Genomic DNA, 24,838 nt, shown 5'->3' on the forward strand with positions numbered 1-24,838 from the left:
TCACTTTTTTCTCCAGTAATTCCAAATGGTTTGCTGTCGCAACAAACCGGAACAAGAAGAAAGTGGAGAATTCGATGGCGCTATAGTAAGTAAACCAAGCAAATTAATTCGTAATTCGTCGGCATTTAAACGGGTTTACCATCGCGTTTCTGCATGATTTATATCCCCTAAACAAGAATGTTTTAATTGTTTCATTTATACATTGGTTCAACATAACATAAACTAGTGATAAATGCGAGTTGTCATCATCGCCATTCATCGGGTTCTAAGATTCGTAGCCTAATATCGCGCAATTGTGGATATAGTTTTTATGTGGTTTGGTGGTTTTTTTATAATAATATTATTGTATGCGCAGTTTACTTGTCGTGGTAAAAACCGGTAACACATTGATAATTGTAATCACTGAAATTTTTTCTGTGCAGTCGATGGCCGTGGATTGACTGGTTCGAATAAATCCGAGGAACATGACGTCGGTTAGGCATTGCGTACAACATCGTACTAATTAATTTTTATTGCAGGAACGAGCATAACAAAGCAGTGGCTAAAAGATCTGCCAGACTTGTAAATCAATAAACCATGGAGCCGGGCAGATAAGCTGTCTTAGAGCATTCCTTTCACCACTTCAAACAGGTTTAAGACAGCGGCTGCCAGCTGCGGGTATTGATTAGGTGGTTCTGCAATCAAAACAAAATTTAGTTTGCAGTGCAGATTGAAAAACGCAATACTCTGAAGCTGCCCGTATTTTAGCGGTTACGCGCGCCAACGTTCTCAACACCAGCTTTCATGCTGCCATGCGCTACATAAGGTGTCTTCCAAAGATTCAGGAGTTTTCTGTTTGTGAAATGCAGCAGTGTATAGAATGAAGATTCACATACTCAAAACGTTCAAGCTAAACTGCGGGCAAAATCCAGTTACAGTTTTCTCAGTTTATTGATGCACGTACTTATAGCATCGCATTCTGGTTTAATTCCACGATAGCCACATTTTGGTTCATTAGGAGGCGGGCTATCACGGTTGTACCACACAATTTGGCGGGTGCTGTTATCCACTGGGTCACGAGAGGGTTCCACGATTTTGCGCTTGGCAGAATATTCCATAACTGGCTAGAAGCAGATCGAAGACAAATAGCAATCTGAGGTTAGCAGTTCGCAAACGTAGAAGTAGTAATTCGTAAAATTTGTCAATTATTATGCATAGTAATGATGAAAGCGATAGAAAAATACAGTCACCCGATGCGTTACCTCAGTTTTCTGCATAATTTAATCAAGTTCAGTGGTGAATATGCAGCTTAAGTAATGGTTCTGTTATTAGAACACTGATTAATTTACCAAAAACATGCCGGTTTCGGCATCTAACTGGTTCAGTGTCCAGTCCGTCTCGCGATCGCCGTTAGCGCTAATGGTAATGTCTTGGCCTAAAATGGTGTACGTGCGGTTCCACATCAGTTTGCTCATTGAATACGCATCATGAGGATTTCCTCCAGCCGCGATAGTGTGGTTTACCACCTAGAGTAGAAGTCATAAGTTCAATTCAGACGAAAATGTACAACATAGTAGCCCACAAAAATCAGCAATTTTGTTCTGTGTCGTAACTGTTGCAGTCAAACTCCACTACACGAATTGAACCCTGGACTGTTAACCGACTGGCTAGAGCAGTTTACTGATCATTACCTTGGCGTAAATGGCGAGGGCGTAATAGTACGCCATGGCAAATTGGTTGACCTTCCATAAAATAAAACAGAAGGGGTTACGGTGTTACCAAGTGTTCGCTTAAATTCGTTTTGATTAACAATGTATTAAAGGGTACGAGCGCTGGGTTTTATTGGATTTGGTTACACTTACTTCCTCTCCAGTGGCATACGTGTAGTCGAAGCTGCTTTGCGACCGTCGCTTTATTTCGTCTCTAACATTGCGGTACTCAGGCGTGGCATACGGTTTGCGTAGAGATAATACGAAGAGTGAACGAAATGCGGTACGGACATCCTGGCAAGCAAACCAAAACGAAAAACGAAACAAGCTTGAATACAGCAAGACTTTTTAACAGAGAGGTTAAAGAACAAGAACAATATGGGAAATCCACAACTTTATTGATCTGGTTTTGGAAATCGTTCTTACCGCATCACGCTTATCGCTGTCTCCAGTATCCGAAGGAATACTACCGAAAAATTTTTTGCTTGGATAAGGTTCAAATGCGAAATAGACCTGCAATTAAACGAAAACTCAAACTTTTGAGCTCACCACGAACACTACTCTTTTAAGTTTGTTTAAACCCGTTTTACATAAAGGCAGAAATTACACTATAAAATATACAAAAAACACACAAAGAATTGTTCGCTAAAAAAGGTCTTCACAGGCAGTAGCTGCTGAATTCTTCTGGACGCAATAAAGGACTCCCGGCTTAGATGCTGCTGGATTTGTAATGAAAAGTTAGTACTTCAGATATGCAAGGACGAAACGCGTTGCAGAACTAATCCTAATTTATTTTGCTAACTGCCCCAGCTTGGCTGAGTGAGCAGGGCTGCAACTCACATAATCGCCCTCCGTCATCTTCTTATCAAACGCTGCCAGCTGAAAATACACCACAAAATCTTTATGGTATGTGTAATAATTCACACTCGTGTAGACGATACCGGCACCAAGGTTACACGGTTTACCATGATCGGACGAATCCGGTCGCCATGGGCAATGATGATGACAACTGCAAAACATTCTTGTTTACCGTTAAGGAAGAAGGGAAAATTTCGTATCCCAGTCAAAAGAAGAATAGGTAAAAACCGCATTCTTTATTAGGAAAGGAGCAGAACAACCCTCGTGGATTTCCACGAATGAAAATTTGGAAGCCCAGGGGCACTAACCGTTAATAATTTGTTGATATAAGTGAACATACGTAATTGTCGTATTATAGGTGAATAATAATATTAAGACGAAAAGCACGGGCTAACCGCCAGACACACATTTTTTCACGCACCTCGAGTAATCGCTTTTATCTCTTCCAAATAAAACTTGACATTTTGCTCGTCTGTAGCATTTACGTAGAACCGGCTGGCGCTGGCGTTATACTGCAGACGAAGAGTATCGAATACGCCTGTACACGTTGACACATATAAACCCAAATTATCATTGGCATCATCACATAAGTCCGGTTCAAAATAGACCGGAAATTTAGGAAATCCTAGCAATTGTGAGAATTCTGCAAAAGCTGAGTAACGCACGAGATAAGATAAGCGCTCATAACTGGTCCATATTGCGATGATGTGTCTTTTGCACGTTTGTATCCACGCCCCAAATATTCATAAATGTTGCTCTAGAAAAAGCTACTCGAGAGTAGCATATTCGAGCGTCAAAGGCGCCAAAGTTGATAATTTTCTCAGACAACAAAAGCACGCACCAAACTAGAAGTGAAACGCAGTCTACGTAAACTGTATTCTGGTGTACTTACTTTCTTATAGAAATTAATTACGATCATTAATACTCTCACTCACTCTCACTGGATTCTTTACTACTGCCAAAAATTGCTGCTTACAATTATCTAATTACTGCCATGCCTCCTAAACCAGCAACAGTATCGCAACCAGCTCGCAAGAAGGGCAGAGCGACTGCCGCACAAACCCCACGCATCATCCCAGCTCCGCTTCTCACTTCTGCCCAGTCTGCTCTCCAAGTCTCCGCTTCACCGGCGCTGCCAGATAATCCTGCCGCTCGATCAGATGATGCCGGTGTGCGCGCTTATGAGAGATGGTCAAGGGAGGAGGAGAGAGCATTGGTGGACTGGCTTACTGATTTGACCAACTATGAAAGATGGAAATCAGCTGGACAGGCTGCTGGCCCGGAGAATGCGACAAAGAAGACCGGCGGAGAAACCAAGATAGCTGTAGCACATGCCATCTCCTTACATATTTCTACGGCCTGTAAGAAGGAGCGGATCGATGGCCAAAAACTCAAGCTAAAGATAATGGTTCGAGCAAAGATACAAAGCGGCAAACGACTGGTTAAACAACACCGGCGCAGGCATCGAGCCAGACCTGGATCGCGCAGGAAGGCTGCAGTCGAACAAAATTAAAGGTAAATAAACAAACGCAAAGAACTTATTTTAAAAAGGTTTAAAATTTAAAAAATGAAAGTTTCTCCTGAATTCGTGCTTATTATTGTCTGACTTATTGTTGCAACACACTTTTCATCTTTTTAACAACTTTACAATGTCATCACTTTAAAATTTGTTTCTGCTATAGCAGACAGTTTAAACTAACCATGAAACTGGGAAATGAAGCAAAATGAATGAAATTTAAATTTTAAAAAAATTGTTTTTTATTAACTTTTTAACGTTTTTTGTTGATGGCACCAAATGTGTTGTTAGTGCTGTTAACTATTGCAGTGTTCATTAATGGTCGTTGACACTGCGGATTAAACATTTTATTATTGTACATAGCATGATAGTACATACTATAGTACATGCAGGAAGGCGTAGTACTTCAGGTATACAGTATACTGTATAGTTATGTAAATAATACACAGTATGCATGCAGAACATGTAAAGAATAAAGAATTTAAATGAATACGTACATGCAAAATTAAATCATACATTCATATGCGCACCATTTGCAATAGCATGTATAATTGCAGATGTTCTAATCAAGATGTTCCCTTATTTTTACGATCTCGACCCGGTCTTCAGCCTTCGCGCATCGTTTCAGCCGCCGTATGTAAAAGAGACAGGCGTGGAAGCTGCGAGCGCGCAAGAAATTATGTACCCTGGAGCAGATGGGACAGATGCTGACATCGATGATAGCGCCGACGCGGATCCACAAATGCCGCCGGCACAGCCATCGTCCAGCAGTAGTACTGCGACCAAACAGACTGCAAGCCCAGATGAAGATCACCGCAGCCATGCCGACAAGCGTCTGGAGGGCGACGCAAGTTCAGATTCCGACGGAGAAATTTCTGCCCGTCATATAAAAGAAATTAAGGGACGCAAAAGAAAACGTTGAAGAAACCACCATCTGCGAAAGCTACGATGTCGTTTTCGGAAACGCTTATGCATTTGGATAAGGGCCGATCGTCTCGGTTGGAGAAAAAAATGGAATCCACAAACATGCGCGCCATGGAAAAATCTGCACTTGAACGAAAAAGGTTGGAGCTGCAGGAAAAACAACTGGAAGGAGAAGCGGAAGAACGAAAGATCCGGTTAATTGAGGCAGAAAACAGACGTATGGAATTTCGACTAAGGTCAAGAGAAACTGGTTTGGATTTGTAAGAATAAATGTGCTGTTTTAATTAAATGCCGAACAACTGATTAATTATTTTCCACTTTTTTATTTCCATCAGCACTGCATCGCGGTTAGAAATTACACCTGCATACAAAATTATTTTATTCTGCCATACTAGTGAAAACCGCGTTTTTCATTCCTTCCCTTTTCTGCGGCCCTTCTTCTGTTTCTGGAATTGAATCTGGTGCTTGGTTTCCCGGTTCGTTCGATGCTTCGTGTGGCAGCTGCCCCCACTGCATATCGTATGGATCGCTCATTTCGATACAAAAATTATGCAATACTACACAGGCGCGGAACCATAGAACAGCACGAGCGTGGTCATTTTGACAAGTAATTACATTTCTTAGTCCTTTCAAACACTGAAAACGATTTTTTAACATGCCGATACAGTGCTCTACACGTACTCTAGTCTTTGAATGCTGCTTGTTGAAGCGCCGGTTAGCCAAACTTTTGCGCTTTTCCGATTTCCGGTATGGCGGCAAAACTGTTGTGCTGATTGCGTAAGCGCTATCCGCCAAAATGTACTAATCCTTTCTGAAATATTTGCGCGGGTTCCGGTACAGGTCAGTGCTCTTGTAAACACGGCTATCGTGAGCAGAGCCGGTGAAGCCACATGACGTATAAATAATTTGCTTTGGATAATCGCATACGATCATGGCAGATAAAGCGTACCGCTTCTTCCGGTTGAACCTCATCGTTTAAGGAAGGTTTCGCGGCAAGGGCAATGTCGGTACCGTCAACGAAGCCGATGCAGCTGGGAAAATGACACTTATCTTTAATTCGTTTCTTTATTATCCGTTTCTCCGCTGTGCTTGGCCACCGTACCATATCCTTTTCTAAGGATACAATCGCAACAATAACACGCTTCGTAAACCAGTCAACAGTCCCTTCCGATATCCCAAATTTGCGAGCCACAGTTGCGACAGCAGCGGTATTTCCGCATGAACCGAACCGGCACAGGGCTACTGCGAGTTGTTTGGCGACAAGTGCTTGGCAGTGATTGGACTTGCCTTTAAAAATTGGATGGTCGATGATGCGGCCAAGTACGGCATCAAACGTTGCTCGCGACATCCGCATCTCCTGTCGAAACCGGCTTTCATCCAGGCTGAACAGAAGGTCGTCGTAGAAGGCGGTGTTCTTTGGTACAAACGACCTCGCAACATACCGTACATTATCCAGGTAGAAACGCAACATCAAAGGCGAAATTAAATCAGAAAATTCATCATCGCTTCTGTCTTCACTATCGGAATCGCTGCTACTGTTATCAGAGTCTCCGGACTCACTACTACTATCATCAAAGTAATCCAAGTAGTCACGTAAAATAATATGCTCAAGTAATTTGATGGCCGGAAGGTGTTCATTAACTCGCCGCGACATTTTTAAAATTAATTTTCTGCACTGTTGTTCTGCAGTAATAAGTCCAATGCAAGCTGTGCCATCATTGAAAACAAAACTGCGCTTTCTCTTAACTGCACGATTTGCCGCTCTCAAAATTGGGTACTACTAAAGTCTGTGACTGTGACTGGGTGGGACTGGGTGGGACTGTGAGTCTATGTGACTGGGACCCTATGTGACTGTGACCGTCTGTGACTGTGCCACACTGGGCCTGGGAATGATTGGGACTGTGACCTTTTGGGAATGGGGCTTGAGGTTGTAGCAATCCGCTAACCAACTGACAGGGCACTTCCGGTCAAATTTTTTAACTGGCTTTTTGTGTTAAAAGGCAGTACTTGCAAGCTTCTTCTGTAAGGCAGTACTTCGTAAGGCACACTTTTATCTTGCACACTTCCAAGAAAATTAGAATTACAGCAGATATTTTTAAATTGAATGGTTCAGGAAAAGCGAAGCGTTGAAATCGGTGGCAGACTGCGCCGCGTGCTGGTTGAGTATTGGGTTTACTTTCCGAAAAACGTTAGTGTGATAGAATCATTTCACATATACGAAGACAAAGCAAAGAAGCCGAAAACAGGTGCGCTGTCTGGCTTCCAGTGTTTCCTTCAGTCGGTCTTTGAGACGCCTGCATAGTTCGAATCCTTATCTCACAGAGCAAACGATAGGATCAAGACCAGATTAAACCTACGTGTGACAGCCTAGGAATTTGAAAGGCTTTTGTTTGTTGATGTTTGCTGCTTACGAATAATACCGCTCTGTACCCTAAAGTGGTAGGCAGACAGATAAGAACACAGCTGAGGGATACCGCATACTCTGTGTAGCGTCGTGATCGACGACTAAGTTCTCCCAAATAGGCTAAAATAATGTGTCGTGATACACACTTTGTATACATGTGTAGCTTGTATTTTTAGTTGACCAAGTGTGCAAGATAAATGAACTTCAAACCATTTAAAAAAGCGAAGGAGGGTCTGTTGAAGATAAAAAAATTATGATTAATGTTACTTCCTACTAATTTTCTTGGAAGTGTGCAAGATACGAGTAAAGTGTGCCTTACGAAGTACTGCCTTACAGAAGAAGCTTGCAAGTACTGCCTTTTAACACAAAAAGCCAGTTAAAAAATTTGACCGGAAGTGCCCTGTCAGTTGGTTAGCGGATTGCTACAACCTCAAGCCCCATTCCCAAAAGGTCACAGTCCCAATCATTCCCAGGCCCAGTGTGGCACAGTCACAGACGGTCACAGTCACATAAGGTCCCAGTCACATAGACTCACAGTCCCACCCAGTCCCACCCAGTCACAGTCACAGACTTTAGTAATACCCCTCAAAAGTGCCCGCTCGATGCAGATATGTGATGCATCATTGCCGTGCAGTTATTTGCTGTTTGTTAAGGTTCAAAGTGCGATTTTTTTAAGCGTGTGTCACAGATTTCGATCGTTGAAGTCTTCGTGATTGAATCTTGAGCCTAACTATAGTATTCCCACGGTGCTGTAGCTGAAGTGATCTAATACTCTGTACAGGAACACATTCAGATTTTGATGAATATAGGGAGAGAAGTTGGTTAGTGTTGGATAACGCTTCTTGTTGGATAAACCATAATCTTCGAATGTGCTGGAAAGACATAAAGCTGTTTAAAGTGACTGCATATAAAACGCTAAAGACAACATGCTTTTTAAAGATGTTCCGAAAGAAGCTAAACTTTTACCGGTAACATTCTGCTGCTGCAGCCTACGGGTACTTACGTAGCTAACATCAGAGTATTCCATTCTGCAAAGGATTTAATTATTATTTGTCGTTCATAACCGTAAAGATTTCGTGCATACATATTTAGGTATGCCGGTAAATAAATAAATGAGTGACGGAAAAACGGGCCAGTTGTACCGTACCGATTTTAAATACGAACTATTCTGCAAACTTTTAGTATCACTTTTTGCGATTAGCTACGATTATTTGCCAACGGCTCCTTGCACTTACTTACCTCTAGCCAAAGAGGCTACAGAAGAAGCAGCTGTTCGGCATCCTATAACAAGAAATAATCTATAAAAACTAATAGCGAAATTTATCCATCACATTTGATGCAGTAAGCATTTCCCTGTATTACCGGGGCCAAATATCCCCAGGACAGGATGTCCAACCAAATTATGGTAATAATAGCGTGTGGCCCAGAATGTAGCTTTCTGGTCCATCCCGTCGCATGTTGTCACGTTGCGGTCATAGATCACGACTCTGGTTATATTCATAACATCCTTGTAAGTCGCCAGATCTTCTTCTGCCTTGGCCATCACAGGAGCGACGAAGCTCAGACTGGTTGGGGTCTTGTCGCCCCACAGAGAAAACTGCAATAACGCAACGTCCACGGTGGATGCCATTGCAGGCCTGACAACAGCATAAACCGAAAGAAACCGAAGAAAAGAAACTGTAAATATGGATGGATACATTGCGGGTGCACGTGACGAAATGATATACCGTAATTGCCACCTTAAAGTTTACTAAATGGTTGGAGTATACTTCATGATAAAAGTAGATAACTGTCCGCTTTTCGTGTGTTAGCTGACTGAATTTACAGTGACAACGGGAAACTAACGCGCCGCAAAGGAAATTAACAGAGAACGACTTTTTACAAAGTTTTGCTTAATAACTGTGTGTGAAAATGGTTTACTGGTAGGCTAGACAGTCTCCTGATGACTTTTTTTAACGGCCCTTGACAGCGAAATTGGTATATGTAATTGGCTGGAGGATCTCTGCTAGTGTTATAGTCGAAACCGGTTTCCGCATAATCTTCAAAATTTTGTTAAATGCTTGATTGTTGCCTAATTGTTCTTGGTTATTAGTGGAACGATGAGTGCATATCTTGTCTCACGTTTTTTTCTCGCGACCAGCAGGTTTGCGATCGCAGCGACCCAAAACAAGAAGAAAATAGAGAATCTGATGGCTCTATCAAGCACGCAACAAAACTAGTCGACATCTAACGGGTTTTGCCAATGTACTGCGGTCTTAGCGAGTACACGACGGCTTTTAGTGTATTCGTTATTTTTCTCGATTGTTTCGGCATATCGTAAAATGATGACAAACAGCTCCATCTCTGCCTTACGGTGTGAGATTATATTTTTTGTGTACTTACTAACTAAATAAACGACTATTTATTTTTCTGTTTCCCGTTCGCTTTAAATAGTTGTGACACAGGCATTAACGCTTCCAAGATTCGTACTACTGTATGTTATCGCGCACTGACACAATCATGATAATTGGTAGTCTTTTCAAAATAATGATAATTGGTAGTTTCTTTTCAAAATGATAATAATAATGATAATTGGTAGTCTTTTCAAAATAATGATAATTGGTAGTTTCTTTTCAAAAAGACAGAGTGCAGTGTAAATGTTCTGTTGTGAAACTATGATTGGCAGCTTGGTGGAAAATCTACATCTGTCAGTCATTTCTGGACCGAGCGAAAGTTTATCGAGGCCACAGAAACCGCTCGTCAAGTGTGCTTATACATAATCATGACATTCTCAAAAGCGCCTGTTAAGTCGTACACTGCGTTGCACGGGATACGTAGAAACAGCCGTCAAACTCTTCGAAAATTTTTTGCAGTTCTCGTTAAACTTAGCTAACAGCAGACATTTCGGGGAAAATTCATGCATTGTGGAAACGTAAGAGCCGGTCAGTTAAACTCTCACCGCTTCAAATAAATCCAGGATAGCGGCTTCTAACTTTTGGAATTGGTCACGTTGCTCTGAAAAGCAAAGAAAAGTGCATCAATTTTAGCGTAAAGCTTTTCTGATGCAATATCTCGAATGCGCCTCATTCTGAACGGTTGCATAATAATTTTATGCCCATACAAGGGGGCCGGGACAAGTTGGCACAGTTGCATAAAATAAAGGTGACCACTCCGTACACTTTCTTCACACCCCTTTTACTTACACACAACCTTTTGCAATTCCTTTCATTCCGTGCACAACCTTTTGCGCTACCTTTCATTCCGTACAACCTTAATTTTTTTTTAATTTTTCACAGCAGAGTTATTTCTGGAATAAATAAAACGCGCAATCTCGACCGTTTTTTGATTTTGGAATAAAGCAACGTTTTTCACCTAATCTCCGCAAGATCTGCCCGTAACACTGTATATTCAATCTTCGCTTGCCACTTGAGTTATCTGTCGACGCTGTCATACACCAGGACGTCTTCGTCGGAACAGTCCCATGATGTTGCAAAAAGTAGTAATAGTTTTTTTTGTAGTTTTGCTTTTCTGTAGGGATATAGATTAAAAGTATTTAAGTGTAATATATATACTTAAATATATATATGAAAGTTTGGTAGTGCACCGAGTGAATGGTAGTGCACAAAAAGGTTGTGCACGGAATGAAAGGGAGTGCAAAAGGTTGTGTACGGAGTGAAAGGGTGTGAAAGGGTGTGTACGGAGTGATCACCTAAAATAAATTAAAAAATAAATATGTATAGCAGATTTTGTTTCCCCTTTTGCACATTTTGGTATAACTTTTTATTGGTGATTCAATGGTTCAATGGTGTTGCCTAGAGCAGCTGAACGCCTAAACGCACTAGATAAAATAAAAGGAAGGAAACAGAAAGTGAGTGTTTAGATAAAAAGGTAGGAAGCGACCGTAAGAAATCCACGCTATTACTTGATAATTATTAAACTTCTCGAGGTTTAAAATGTTTCTCGGATGAGTTTGATTTTTCTCAGTAAGCAATGGCGATTTTTGCACAAATAACTAAATTAAAACTTTAGCTCCTGTTCTCTCTCTGTACTTCAGCTCTTTGCATCAAAATATAATTTTAAAGATGTCACAGACCAAGAACTATTACGGAACAGTTAAATAAAAATTGTGGACTTCATTGGTAGAAGTAAACGAATTTCGTTGGCTGTCCCAACTTTGCCAGGCAGGGCCGTATGATTTCTACCTAGGTATCTGTACTGTATTATCCGACGTTCTGGACGCTTTGCCATGCACCTTTAAGCTAGGGCGTCTGCCAAAGCAGCCTCACCAACGCAAAAAGTATAGAATGAAAATTCATGAACTTAAGCCGTTTTACAATAAATCAAATCTAATGATACATGGTGGTTTGCGTAAGCCTTTATTCCATGTATTGCTCAGCGGTAGAATGGTTATTAGCACCAGTGAAAGTGGTGGACTTATATACCAAACGGTAAACAGGAGAATGACAATGCATGCATGTGATTACGCTTCTAGCGTTCTACACTTCTGACGCTTAAGGCGGTTTGGGGAAATGCATGATGTAAGAACTTTCACTGTAAACAAGGATCTGCTTAAGGGCATATCATTCATACTATCGTAACACTCTCCGTCTTTATTTCGAAGCTGTCCTCAGCTTCATCCGCGGTCGTAAATTGTAACGTGGCGTGAGCGGTTCATCGTCTTCGGGTACGTCGTCCTGTGCTGGTGCGTTGGCTTGATCGGTAGATTCAAGTTCTATGGTTTCTTCATTGTTGAGGATTTCGTGAGGGACTTCCGGTGGGCCAATCTCAGTGTCGTTGGCGTAGAGGATTTCATTGTCTGCATCCGTTTCTTCGCGTTCAGTAAACGGTCGTAGGCGTTCAACATGGACGATGTCGGTTTTCTTTCTTCCGTGTCGATTCCGGATTTCGTAATTGACGTTAGAAATTTGACGAACTACTTCCCAAGGTCCATGCCATTTTTTGAGTAGTTTTGTTGTCAGTTTTCCGGGTTCTTTGGAGGTCGTTGGTTGATGATCTGCGTTGTGTAATTTTGGAGGCGTCCGTAGTAGGACTAGGTCGCCAGGGGTAAGGTTGTGGTTTCGCGTTTCTCATTGTGGCGAGGAGCGGATTTATCTTGAGCGGAATTCACGCGTAGTTTGGCGAGTTCTTGAGCTGCTTTTAGCCATGTATGGACTTGTTGTACGTACTCTTGGACGCTATGGACTTCTTCAAGACCGTCGTATTGCAGTTGGAGGTCCATGGGAAAAACTGGTTGTCGTCCATAAAGTAATTCGAAAGGCGAGTGTTTCGTCGTCTCATTCTTCACGGTGTTGATGTACCATATAATTGCGGGTACATACTTATCCCAATCGCGGTGATTCGCGGACACGTAGTGGGAAATTGCGATGCTAATTGTTCGGTTCATCCTTTCCGTTAGACCGTTAGTCTGAGGATGGTAGGCGGTCGTAGTAGAGTGTTCTATGGCAAAATAACGTAGTAGACTGTCAATCAGGGAGTTGACGAAATGTTTGCCTTTATCTGAAAGAATTCGTTTTGGCGTGCCGTGGCGGTACAAAACTTGTTCAACGAGAAAATGGGCGGCGTTCGAGGCGGTAGCGACTTTTAACGGGTCGAGCTTCTACCCATTTGGTAAGGTGGTCGATCGCGACTACAAGGTACATGTTACCTTTGGAACTTCGGGTGAACGGGCCAAGGTAGTCGATACCGATAGTGTGGAAGGTCCGTATACTGGAATTGGTTGAAGGTAACCTGGCGGACGGTAGTTTGGAGATTTGGCGATCTGGCACGAATGACAGGAAGTAACGTAATTGAATACGTCACGTATGCAATTTTGCCAGTAGTATTTTTGATGGATTTTCTCGTACGTGCGGGATATACCGAAATGTCCAGAGTTGTCTTGAGCGTTTTCGAGGATCGTTCGCTGGAGGCTTTTGGGAATTACCATAAGAAAAGTTATCTGGTTATCGCGGAAACTATGCGATAGAGGACGTCACCACGGATGCAGAAGTGAATCCTTTTCAGTCGGTAATCGTTCGTAGTGGTGTCGCCTTGAAGAATGGCGATGATTTTTGCGCAGAAGTCGTCCTCACGCTGCATTTGTGAGACATTGTACGTTTTCAGGAAGAATAGCGGGGCACTTAACTGGTGTTCCTTTGGAACGTTTCCGGCGTCAAACGGAAATCGGGACAAACAGTCTGCCATGTTGTTGGCTTTGCCAGGACGGTAGCCAATTTTAAAATTGTAAGGACGTAAGCGTAACACCCATCTTGCTAACCTGCCGGTGGGATTCTTGCTCTTGATTAACCCACAAAGGGCGTTGTGATCGGTGATGATCTGGAACGTTTTTCCGGGGTTTCCCAAATACGTGTGGAAGTGCTCCACTCCGAAGACTACTGCTGCAAGCTCTTGTTCAGTGACAGAGTAGTTCTTTTCGCTAGGCGACAGGCTTCGGGAAGCGTAGGCCAGTGGCTTGACGTTTCCATTTTCATCCACTTGGTTCAGGACTGCTCCGAGTCCAAGCATTGACGCGTCGGTTTCAAGAATTAATTCTTTATTTTGGTCAAAGTGGACTAGTAACGGTTGATTGGTCAACAGCTTTTTAAGTGTTTCGAAAGCAATTTGTTGATCTTCACCCCAGTCGAAAGGTTGATCTTTTTGCGTAAGTTTATTAAGCGGATTCGCAATTAAGGAAAAATCCTTAATGAACTTACGGTAATGGTTCGCTGCTCCAAGGAAGGAACGTAGTGTTGTGAGATCCGTTGGTCTTGGAAATTTGGAAATGGCGGTGACCTTTGACTTGTCCGGACGGATTCCTTCCTGCGTAACGGTGTGTCCAAGGAAGTTCAGGGTCGTGCATCCAAAGAAGCATTTCGATGGTTTTAACATTAAGTTAGCTTCTTGAAAACGAATGAGGACTTCTTCTAGATGTTGGAGGTGGTCTTCGAAGGTGGGACTGTAGACTTGTACGTCATCTAAGTACACAATTACGTGCTTGAATTTGATGTCTCCAAGGACACTGTCCATGAGACGGGAAAACGTGGCAGGTGCATTACAGAGTCCGAATGGCATGACCTCGAAACGGTACAAACCGTCTGGAGTTAGGAAGGCAGTTTTATCTTTTGAATTTTCAGCCATCGCGACCTAGATGTATCCGGAAAGTAGATCCAATCCTGTGAACCATTTTGCTCCTTGGAGGACATCTAGACAATCGTCTATCCTTGGTAAGGATAGGAATCCTTTTTTTGTAATGTCATTGACTGGTCTGTAGTCAATACAGAGACGGAGGTCCTGTGGTTTCTTCGGCACAAGGACTATGTTGCATGCCCAATCCGAGTTACATGGAGAAATGATACCTTCTTCAAGCCATTCTTTTATCTGTTTGTTAATGAAGTCTCGCTGCCATGGGGCGTGGCGTCGTAATTGTTCGCGTATCGGAGGTGTGTTCCTGTGTCGATGCTGTGTTGGATCTTATTCGTTCTTCCAACTTTCTTTGTCTTCGAAGGAACAGAACGCGGTATTTGTAGAGTAGCTTCTGCATGGCATCTTTCTGAGCAGTGTTCATGTCACCAAAATTGAACTGCTTGGCGAATTCGTCTATTGGGACTTCGGTTCCTGGATTTTCGGAAGCTTCCTTGAGTAAGTCAGTGGGACTTATCATAACATTCGATTTCTTTATGTTCGGGTCGGACGTGTTCCACTAGCGCTATCGAGAGGCGGCGAAGGGTTTCTGTGGAACGCTCATTACCTGGGGCCGCGCACAGAGAGAAGCTGCAGTCTTCTGGATCCTCTGGCTTTCCATGGTATCCGTGCTAAAGACGTTGGACTCAGGACAAACGGGATTGGTGTAGTTTTGCGCGCATTTTGTTTGTCTTGAATCTTCCGTAATCGGCATGGATCCTGGAATGACGGTGTAAGACGTCGGTGGACGCACACAGTCGACTGGAAGAGTTTCCCAGGTTTTCGGGTTAATTAACAATTTCTTTGCGAAACTGACCAGGAAAGGTGACTGACTAAGAAAATCGTTGCCCAATAGGATTTGAAAAGGAAAATCTTTAACGATTCCGAACGTAACAGTTGCTGAATGGCTAAGAATTTTTAGTTGAAGCTTACATGCATTTGCCGGCTGTATGATGCTATTGTTCACTGTTGCGAGAGACGGTCCACTCCATTGGAATTGCTCGAATTTCTGCTTGAAGGCGAACTTATCGTTGATGAGAGATACTCCTGATCCGGTATCCAAAATGACAGTAGTAGGCTCATTATTGATTGCGAGCGTAAATGCTAAGGCACCGGTTGCGAAGCTGCATAGGGGAATAAGCGGTGTGTTGCCGTCAACTTCATGAGCCGTGGAAGCTGCGGCTAGAAGTTTAAACTATTCTGCGGAAGTTCAGTGATCTGAGCGCGGGAGGCCATTGCTGGTTGGATTGCTCGTTTAGCATTTTGACGGTTGCGGCATTCTTCGAAAGTATGGCCAATGTATTTGCAAAAACTGCAGAACTTACGTCGATTTCCATTGAAACGATTTCCTCCTCGTCCTCCGTATCCTCTTCCCCGTTGATTTCGATGATAGAACCCTCTGTTGTACGTCTGGTAGCCACGACTGTCGCTCCGGCCAAAGTTCATTTGCGAGAATTGACGTTCTATGGCAGCCATTCGATCGTCAAGTTTTGACTCATTCTTACCTTCAAAGGTACTGGTGAACAAAGCGGCGACAACCGGATTCTTGATGTACTCGGCAACTTCCTTGCGGGTGTTGCTCGCTTCATATTCTTTCTCACGACAACAGTTTTGAGTTGTCCAAGGAATTCTGTAGGTGTAGTAGGCATTTTCTGTACAAAACCGGATTTTATGTTAGCTGGAAGGCCATCAAGAGTTTGTTGACAATTTCTCTTTGACTGGGTTGGTCGCTAATGGAATTGAGGTAGCGCATTACGTTGGAGTAGTATTCATTGGGATTTCCGGCGTACGTCAGGGACTTTTTCGTGTCTTTCGCCAGATCGTAGTCGTATATCTGCTTCGCGAAGGCTTCTCTTAGGGCTTTCCTCATCAACTGCCATGTGTTGGTGGTGGCTGGAATGGTGTTGTATATTCGCAAGGCTGTTCCATTGAAGCATCGGTACAGGTTGTGAAGGGCGTCGTCGTTGGACCACTGATGTTGCTTGGCACACATCTCGAACTTAAGGAGCCAGTCTTCAAAGTCTTCATCTTCGTCGTTGGAAAACTGCGGCAGTTCTTTTGTTGGAACTTTCTTTTTGTTGGCGGCCGACATCTGTTGGATCACGTCCGAGGTCTTGCTGGCATTGTCAACGAGGTTCTGAAGTTGGTAGTTCTTGGTGGTGAGCTGTGCGACATTCCGTTGTAAAGCATTGATGGCATTAGCATAACTGCTAAGAACGTTACCAGGAGTTTCCTGGGTTTCCTCTGTTGTATCCCTCATATCCATGCCCGTGATGCGCGCTGGACGGCACTCTGTGCTTTTTCCAAAGTTACTGACAACTGTCTGTCCGTGGATGATGGAAGGCGAAACCTGAGCCTTTGTTCCTTAACGTCGTCGAATTTCTGGACAATTGCGATGTGGTCGTGGTATGTAAAGCCAGGGAATTGCTGATCCCTGGGATCAGGCGCTGGACATGGCGGAACTGTTGCTTGCATTAGTTTCTAGGGTTGGCTGCGTGTCGAGAGAAGCTGGCGGTAAGTTCTCAATGGCTGGTTGCAGTAGCGAATCCTCGTCGACTTCCAGGATAGCGGGATTCTGGACGGTGTCGGTTGGAACCGTAGGTAGCTCGGGTTGATCCACTGGGACGGCGGTGTCCTTTATGGGGACGATTGGCTTGCTCTAAATTGGCGTATTGTTCCTGTAGAGTAAGTGTAGGAAGTGGACACGAGACCTTGTTGCGGGTTGTGTGGCGACTGGATCGGAAGGAGGTGAGGGAGGAACAGGAACGTTGTCGGGGTCACGAGAGAGACGTTTGTCTCGGAGAGATTCCTCAATAATGGTGCGGTCGTCGTTTCGTCTTTTTGGTTTTGACGATGGAAACATGGAGCTTAACCAGAGCGGTTTGACTTACGGAAACATGGAGCTTAACCATAGCGGTTTGGACTTACCGAAAGGTCAAGGCAGAGTGCATAGATGTAGGTGATACTGTTGAGCTATACGGGTAGCGTGTATAGCGTAGACCGAAAGGTCGTGAGCTGTAGATGTTGCAGATGTTGTAGGTAGGTTCGTGCCATACAGGTAGAATGTATAGCGAGCACCTGGAGCCACCAAGTTGATACATGGTGGTTTGCGTAAGCCTTATTCCATGTATTGCTCAGCGGTAGAATGGTTATTAGCACCAGTGAAAGTGGTGGACTTATATACCAAACGGTAAACAGAAGAATGACAATGCATGCATGTGATTACGCTTCTAGCGTTCTACACTTCTGACGCTTAAGGCGGTTTGGGGAAATGCATGATGTAAGAACTTTCACTGTAAACAAGGATCTGCTTAAGGGCATATCATTCATACTATCGTAACAACGAACGGCAAAAATGAATCCCAGTCCTTTTGGTCTTCTGACACAAACATGGCTAGCCCTTCGGCAAGTGGCGACATCTGTCGCTCGACTGGGGAATTTCCTTCCGGGTGGTACGCGGTGGTCCTAATCTGTTTCACCCCTACTAAGTTATTAATCTCTCGTATTAACTCGCTCTGAAAATGTCGACCACGATCAGTAAGCAACCTTTTTGGCGTTCCAAAAACGAGTAAAATATTATGGACGTATACTCTAGCCACTTCGGCAGCAGACGCGTCTTTTAACGGGAACGCCCATATAAATTTATTCAGCGCATCTGTCAATACGCATACATGTACGTTATCGTTATGGCTCTTAGGTAAAGACCCCAGTAAATCCATACATATAGTATGTAACGGGCCGTGTACAGGCAACGCTTGTAAGTAGCCAGCTACCGGCTTGCGTGTTACTTTACGCATCTGACACTGTGGGCACGTTTTTATATATCGCTCCACATAATTCACCATGTCGGGCCAGAAAAATCGGCTCTTTATTAAGCTACAAGTTTTATCAATGCCTTGATGGCCAGCCAGCGGTATATCATGGCATGTCCTCATTACGTCGTCCCGTAACTGTTTTGGAACCACTAAACAGTTGAAGTCATTGCCACCATGGCGTCGCTTGCGGTACAAAACTCCCTCGCGGAAAAAGTAATGCTTCTGCACCTTCAAGTACTCGCCGTCCGCGGGGGGGTTCATGATGTGGATGAGCTTATTCACCGCCGGATCCTCTTCTTGCTCTTTCCGGAGCCACTGGGCGTCTTTCCAGTCAGCGTCGTCCACTGTAATGGAGTGTATGTAGAACGGTAGGCTGTCGGTCATATCTGGCTGAGGTGGTGCCACTGGAAAACGGCTTAAGCAGTTTGCGTTATGGTGAGCCACCCCCGGGCGGTACTGAATATCCATATCTAGAGTATTCAACAATATCGCCCACCTTGCCAACCGGCTATTATTGCCTTCGTAATTACGGATTGCCGTTAAGGCGCGGTGATCTGTCTTGACAGTAAAATGATTAAATTCAAGATATTGCCGGAACTTCTCGTAAGCAAAAACAATAGCTAACAACTCGAGATGTGTGGCCGGGTAGTTCTTCTCTGCCGGACTGAGGGCGCGGTTACAAGTACTCACGATACGGCCTTCCTGGCTAAGTATAGCGCCGACACCTATTCCACATGCGTCGGTTTCTACAATTATCGGTTTTGCAGGATCAAAACGAGCCAAAATAGGCGGGCTAGATAACAACCCTTTGATTTTATTGAAAGTGCCAAATGGGCGTCAGACCATTCTTTCTTAAAATTTACGTTCTTCCTCGTCAACGGCGTAGCTTATGCGTCGCGTGTGTCATTTCGACGGTAAACTTACGGTAAAAGTTAGCCAATCCCAAAAAGCTTTTCAACGTAGATGCCGTCTTTGGCACTGGAAAATTAACGATACTTGCCGTGATGGCAGGATCTACTGCTATGCCTGTCTTACTTATTATGTGTCCCAGAAATTTAATTTCGTTAAATGCCATGCCACACTTTTTTGGCTGAATTTTCAGACCAGCATTTTTCAGTAATCCGAACACAATATCCGCGCGCTGCAGCCACTCATCGAAGGTATGGCCGAAAATAATTATATCATCAATATAAACCAATGGCATAACCCACTTAACACTTGCTAAAATCGTGTCCATCATTGCTTGAAAGGTGGCTGGCCCATTGCATAAGCCAAAAGGCATGCGTAAGAACTCGTACAGCCCGTCCTGCGTGCAGAAGGCCGTTTTGGCGCGATCTTCTGGAGCAACCGGTATCGACTAATACCCCGAGTAGCAGTCTAAACTTCCGTACCATTCACAATCGCCCATGGCACACGATAATCAATACAGAACCGTACGCCACCTGACTTTTTCTCGACTAGCAATATGCGGCTAGACCAGGGCGAATTCGACTTACGTATTATGCCTTTGGCTAGCATATCTTCTACCTCCTGCATGACTAGTTTACGCCCTGTCCAGTCGTACCGCCGCGGTGTCTGCTTAAACGGCTTTGCGTCGCCGGTATCTATTTTATGCATTTCTTCTTTAACATCGCCAAAAGGCATATCCTTTGTAGGGAATACATTTTTATGTTTACGCAAAAGTGCCATTAGGCGATTAAACTGAGCTGATGTTAAATTAGGATTAACTTTAACCTCTTTTAACATCTCTTCAAATTCACTATCTGCCTCATCTGGCTGCTTCTGACCTACCAATTCCATTATTGAAATTGATAACTCCTCTGATACCTCAAAGAAATTTTCAAGCGTGCCAATTAACACACCTTTACGAATTACGCGCGATTTATTACTGACATTCATTATAGCCAAAGTAATGGCGGAGTTATTACAGCTCACTACAGCGTTACCCATCAACAGACCTGCGGTGGAGACTGTATTATTATTAGGAAAAAATACGTAATCGCCATTTGGCACAAATTTATTTAATTTAGATTTAACGGTGAACACTACTTCTGACCTCGCTGGTACTATCACTTCCTTGGACGTGTAAATCTTAGCTGGCCGAGCCAAGTTACTGTCCGCGGTATCGTTCGACGGCCGTTCTGGCGACAGGTCCACGAAAGCCGGACAGGCGGGGTGATCAGTCCCGTTGTCCAATCCAGTCACTTCCGGAGCGCACACTGGAGCCGGGTGGTCCGGAGCGGCGGTTACCTGTAACTCAGAATACCGTGTGGTGATCTCATCAAACAGTTGTGACCAGTCGCACAGACGTGCGAGCTGTTTCTTCATGTCCAGGTCGAATTTCTGACTCCGATATTCATTATCTAAGCGTTCTTCTTCTGCCTCGAGGTCTGCCAATTTGGCCTGATAATATTCCGGCTCATCGAATCGCATTCTGGTATTTTGGGGGTCGCAATGAAGCGCCAGACTGGCGACGCTAGCGTCTGCCGGTTTAAATTGAATTAACGTACTATCGCCATCGAAATCAATAGCTAACGGTTTCCCTTTAAAGAACTTTATGCCTAATATGAACGGCAAATGATGACTATCCTCCCTGACAAACACGTTATGCGGCCAGATAATATCACACAGTTGAATGCGTAATCTGGCATAATATCGGAATGGTGCCATGCGATGGCCTGAAATACCGACAACCGACCAAGGTGGGTAGCCTTCTGGCAATACTTCCATTTTAATACCGTTATCAATACAGAACTGTTTCGAGATTATCGAAATACCAGCTCCTGTATCTATCACAGCCTCTATTGGCACATTATTAATTTTAATAGCGTAACGTAAATCAGTAGTATACGAAGGTAAATCACCACATTTATCTTCAGTTAAGAAATCCGCTAAAGAATTAGCCACAGTGGCGTCTTTCAAAGCCGAATAAATTGGCAACTCAGACTTATCTGGAGGTAGTCGATCCTGACGCACAGCAGTCCCTCCGTCTACTGTGCCGGTCCGTTTTTTGGGCCGTAAGGGGAATTTCCAGATACACCGGTGCCATTCTTCTGGGCCATGGCGTAGGTCCGGCGCCGTTCCCTCATTTCCTCAATGCCTTTCGGAAGGGTCATAGGATGCACCGACCGATAGGGACACTGCGGTTGGGCGTGGTCCGGTTGCGCACAAAGTAACACCGGAAGTCGGGATTTACCGGCTTCGCGGCGCGGCTGCTGAGGCAACGGCGCAGACGGGTAAGAAGCCATCGGGGCGTACGCCGTCGGAGAAATCTGCGCATAAGGGGCCGAGCTGGCATAAGAGGGTCCGACAGACTGCATAAATGAGCTCGTGCTTCCGTATTGAGGTAGACTTGGCTGTGATGGTCGCAGCATGGGAGCTGATAGCATTAGCGAAACCGGTTCCGCCTTCACCGCTAAAAACGGCCTCTCGCTCGCATGTCCCGCGACGTATGCCGGCTTTCCAACCTTTGGCGGTCGTCGTTGTCCCAACATGGATCCCGATGTCGGTAAGATTGTCGGGCCGCTACTCTGATCCTCCATTGGGCGTAGAGTGCGTACTACTGCCGCCACTTCGGACGCCGAATTCGGCCTACTAGAGATGATGAAATTCTGCAACATCGGATTATGGCGAAACGTCTGAATCAGGTAGTGCACCTGCCTAGCTGGCAACATATCTGGATCAACATCAGCCATTAAATCACACGCATGATCCACAAAGTCATCTATATCACTTGCGCCATCATAGGCGATACGTAACAGTTTCTGTTCCGCGCTGAAATCTCGGGCTGCATTGTGATACCTTGCCTGTAAACGCGCCCGCCAGTCATCCCATGACCATTCATCTACGCCGTGCTTGGCAATTAACCTCCCGTAAAATCGCTCGGCAGCGCCTTGTAGAGCAAAGCTCAACTCCGAAACCATCGTGGTATCTGACCAACCATTATGCTTCGCTGCTGCCTCATATTTGGCCAGAAAAATCTCGATACGTTCATCCTTAGTGCCTTTAAATACTGGCGTTCTGCGGAGCGGAGCGACTTCTCGTACTGTATGCCGAATTGGCTGACTTACTTCTGGCGAGGGAGGCGATGCGTTTCTGTTGTCACGTATTGTTGCCGGTGAGCGTTGATCCGGCCCAGACTTTATTTCTTGCAGCTCGTTAGCGAGTGACGTCACTTGTGCCGTTAACAAGTTGACTTTGTCCGCATGGAGCGCTTCTGCCTCGCGTAACTTCCGATCCAACTGGCCCAAATATCGGCTGACGTTCTGATCGGTTTGTTGTTGATCATTCTTGATATCTTGAAGAAGAGCCATAATACTGGCGAGATCCGTAGTAGGATTCGACTGGGAGGCCGTATGATGCGCTGGCAGTCGCTGTGTCATTGGCGCATTAGGTGGCGCCACAGTCGGCCGCGTGCGCGCCACGGCTGCGCGATTTCGAGTAGGTGGCGCAGCGGACGCCGGTAAGAAAGCGACTGACGGCGGACCTCGAATTCGGGACTCCGCTGAGTGGGTTTCCGAAGTTCGTTCCCTTACACGTCGTGTAGGCAGATCATCATTACGGTGTACGTAGTACGTACTCTAGGGCCGATGATGGCAAGTATCCCGCACCGCTGCTGACTTCCTCCACCGGGGAACCATCGCTGGGTCGCCGCGGATATGCCGCTGTGTGGCTGGGGGAACCTCTATTTTCCCCGTCTTCATGACCATTCCGGTAAACAACAGTCTCGGCTTCAGGCGCAAACATGCTAGGTGACGCACAACGTGACACTACAGGCGATCCCGCCGGAGTGTACGTGGCCTCCATGATAGGACTGGATGTACGTGAAAATTCCTGTTGCTCTAGTAATCGATGATCGATCGTCTGATTAAGATTAGGGACAGACATGATTACAGCCAAAATGAAAGGCAAATTATCGTGTAATTATGACGAGAAATTACAGTTATCCAAGAGAAAATACTAGAGTGCCACGTTGCGGCGATAGATATTCGTAAAGAAAATTAACGTAACTCGAACTGTACCGAGAAGGTTGTTAAATTAAAGAATTCGATCGTTCAGGAGCGCCATATGTAATGGGTTGACTACCCATACATAGAAATATGTGCCAAAGGGGGCTAAATGATATCTCAATGGTGAAGATAATGAGAGAACTCGAGAACCTATGAAAATACAAATTTATTGATAACTCCCTAGCGAGGCTCCACCTCTACTGCCGATACACCATCTTCTGCCATCCCAGGCTTACATCTCTCCGTAATATCGTCCTACTCACACCACAACGTAACAACAGCCGTAGGGTGGCTGCCCATTACACCAGCACAAAACGGAGATCAGCCAAATTCCCCTGCATTAGCCCATACGTCACATTATCGCATATCAATTTGAAATATACAACAAACCGTTCTGCATGAGATAACTAAAGAATATGTTTCTAATTACCAGAAATCGTTGGTCGCTGGTATGACAACCTCCCCAGCTCCCGGGGAGGTACACCACGCCCAATCGGCCGTCCACCAGGTCCACCAAGGAAAGCTCCTTCTCCAGACCGAAATGGTTATTCCATTTCTTGATCAGCGCATCCGCCTCTCCTGGTGATAGGGAGCCAAACTCCACATCTAGCTGCAAACTGCGCTTCGCAAACGCTCCCGGCTCGACGCGGTCCGTTTCTTGCTTGGGACGTTTGGCTCTTCCAGCGCGAACAGTCCGGATCGCCCAATTAAGGGGCCGGCACAGTCGTTCGATAGGGACGATATCGGTGTGCAGAGCTCCGTGCATTTTCCATTGGACAACGGCCGCTCCATAGCGTTGGCCAAGCACACCGCATCCCGAACTGATCGTTTCAACAGGAAGCCAAATCCACGGACCGTACGGTGTCAAAGGTACCACCACGTGTACGCCCTGTTCCCCCGGCAGATTGTATTCCATGATGCTTTGACCGGGCAGAAGACCCTAACAAATGGGAAAAATTCACGCCTCCGATTTCGACAAGCTAGGTCAATGAAGAGTCCGTTGTCGGCTACGTCCACCACGCGGCCGAAACACATGAAGCCGTCCTCGCCCAGAACCTTGACGCGGTTGACGCAGTCCATTCCGCTGGGCATTGTTAGTCGGTTTGCTGTGGAAGGAAATATTTGCTCGGTTGCAACGGAGAAGCGACAATTGAATTATTAAGTGAAAAGAATTTTCGCGCAGGGCAACGGCAAAAGGTGAGAAGCGAAATGAATTTTCTACTGGCAACCGCGATCAGAAATGCAGAAGGCCGTTGCGCCTTATGTTGTCTTGGGTCGCCATTTTTCTGCATACTTGCTCTTGCACTCAGCTGCCATTGGACGATTTTGCGCACTGTAAATCCCAGGAGGCGTGCCATTCTCTGATTAATTTTTGTGAAATCGTCGAACGCACAAGTACGAGAACCGTTAGGTGCTGTGAACTGGGCCTGCACGATCGGGCTGCCTTAAACACCCGGTCAGCCGTAGCT

At 44.8% G+C, this 24,838-nt stretch overlaps 2 protein-coding genes across 2 annotated transcripts; both read right to left on the reverse strand.

Moving 5' to 3' along the window:
- Nucleotides 1-600: 600 nt before the first annotated feature.
- Nucleotides 601-9,020, reverse strand: LOC129601391 (atrial natriuretic peptide receptor 1-like). Its single transcript, XM_055500186.1, has 13 exons — nt 8,753-9,020; nt 8,630-8,671; nt 8,394-8,418; nt 8,128-8,262; nt 2,968-3,137; nt 2,654-2,697; nt 2,529-2,567; nt 2,115-2,201; nt 1,842-1,982; nt 1,671-1,721; nt 1,329-1,505; nt 944-1,103; nt 601-674 (listed from the first exon to the last, which is right to left on the reverse strand). Exons 1-13 carry the CDS (start codon nt 9,018-9,020, stop codon nt 601-603), a joined length of 1,413 nt encoding a protein of 470 aa, XP_055356161.1.
- Nucleotides 9,021-16,214: 7,194 nt separating this feature from the next.
- LOC129601392 (uncharacterized) lies at nt 16,215-16,830 on the reverse strand. Its single transcript, XM_055500188.1, has one exon. The coding sequence runs from the start codon at nt 16,809-16,811 to the stop codon at nt 16,215-16,217; it is 597 nt and encodes a 198-aa protein (XP_055356163.1). The 5' UTR covers nt 16,812-16,830.
- Nucleotides 16,831-24,838: the final 8,008 nt, after the last annotated feature.

Source organism: Paramacrobiotus metropolitanus, unplaced genomic scaffold (genome assembly GCF_019649055.1).
Source record: "Paramacrobiotus metropolitanus isolate TYO unplaced genomic scaffold, Prichtersi_v1.0 Parri_scaffold0000233, whole genome shotgun sequence".
NCBI lineage: Eukaryota > Metazoa > Tardigrada > Eutardigrada > Parachela > Macrobiotidae > Paramacrobiotus > Paramacrobiotus metropolitanus.

What these genes read in the sequence shown, in the direction of transcription:
- LOC129601391 (XM_055500186.1), bottom strand. Translation starts at nt 9,020, where the DNA reads ATGGCATCCACCGTGGACGTTGCGTTATTGCAGTTTTCTCTGTGGGGC. An exon ending in AATACTCTGATGTTAGCTAC is followed by an intron (nt 8,263 to 8,393) that starts GTAAGTACCCGT and finishes ATGTCTTTCCAG; the next exon opens with CACATTCGAAGATTATGGTT. An exon ending in ACAGCGATAAGCGTGATGCG is followed by an intron (nt 1,983 to 2,114) that starts GTAAGAACGATT and finishes TTTGCTTGCCAG; the next exon opens with GATGTCCGTACCGCATTTCG.
- LOC129601392 (XM_055500188.1), bottom strand. Translation starts at nt 16,811, where the DNA reads ATGGATATGAGGGATACAACAGAGGAAACCCAGGAAACTCCTGGTAAC.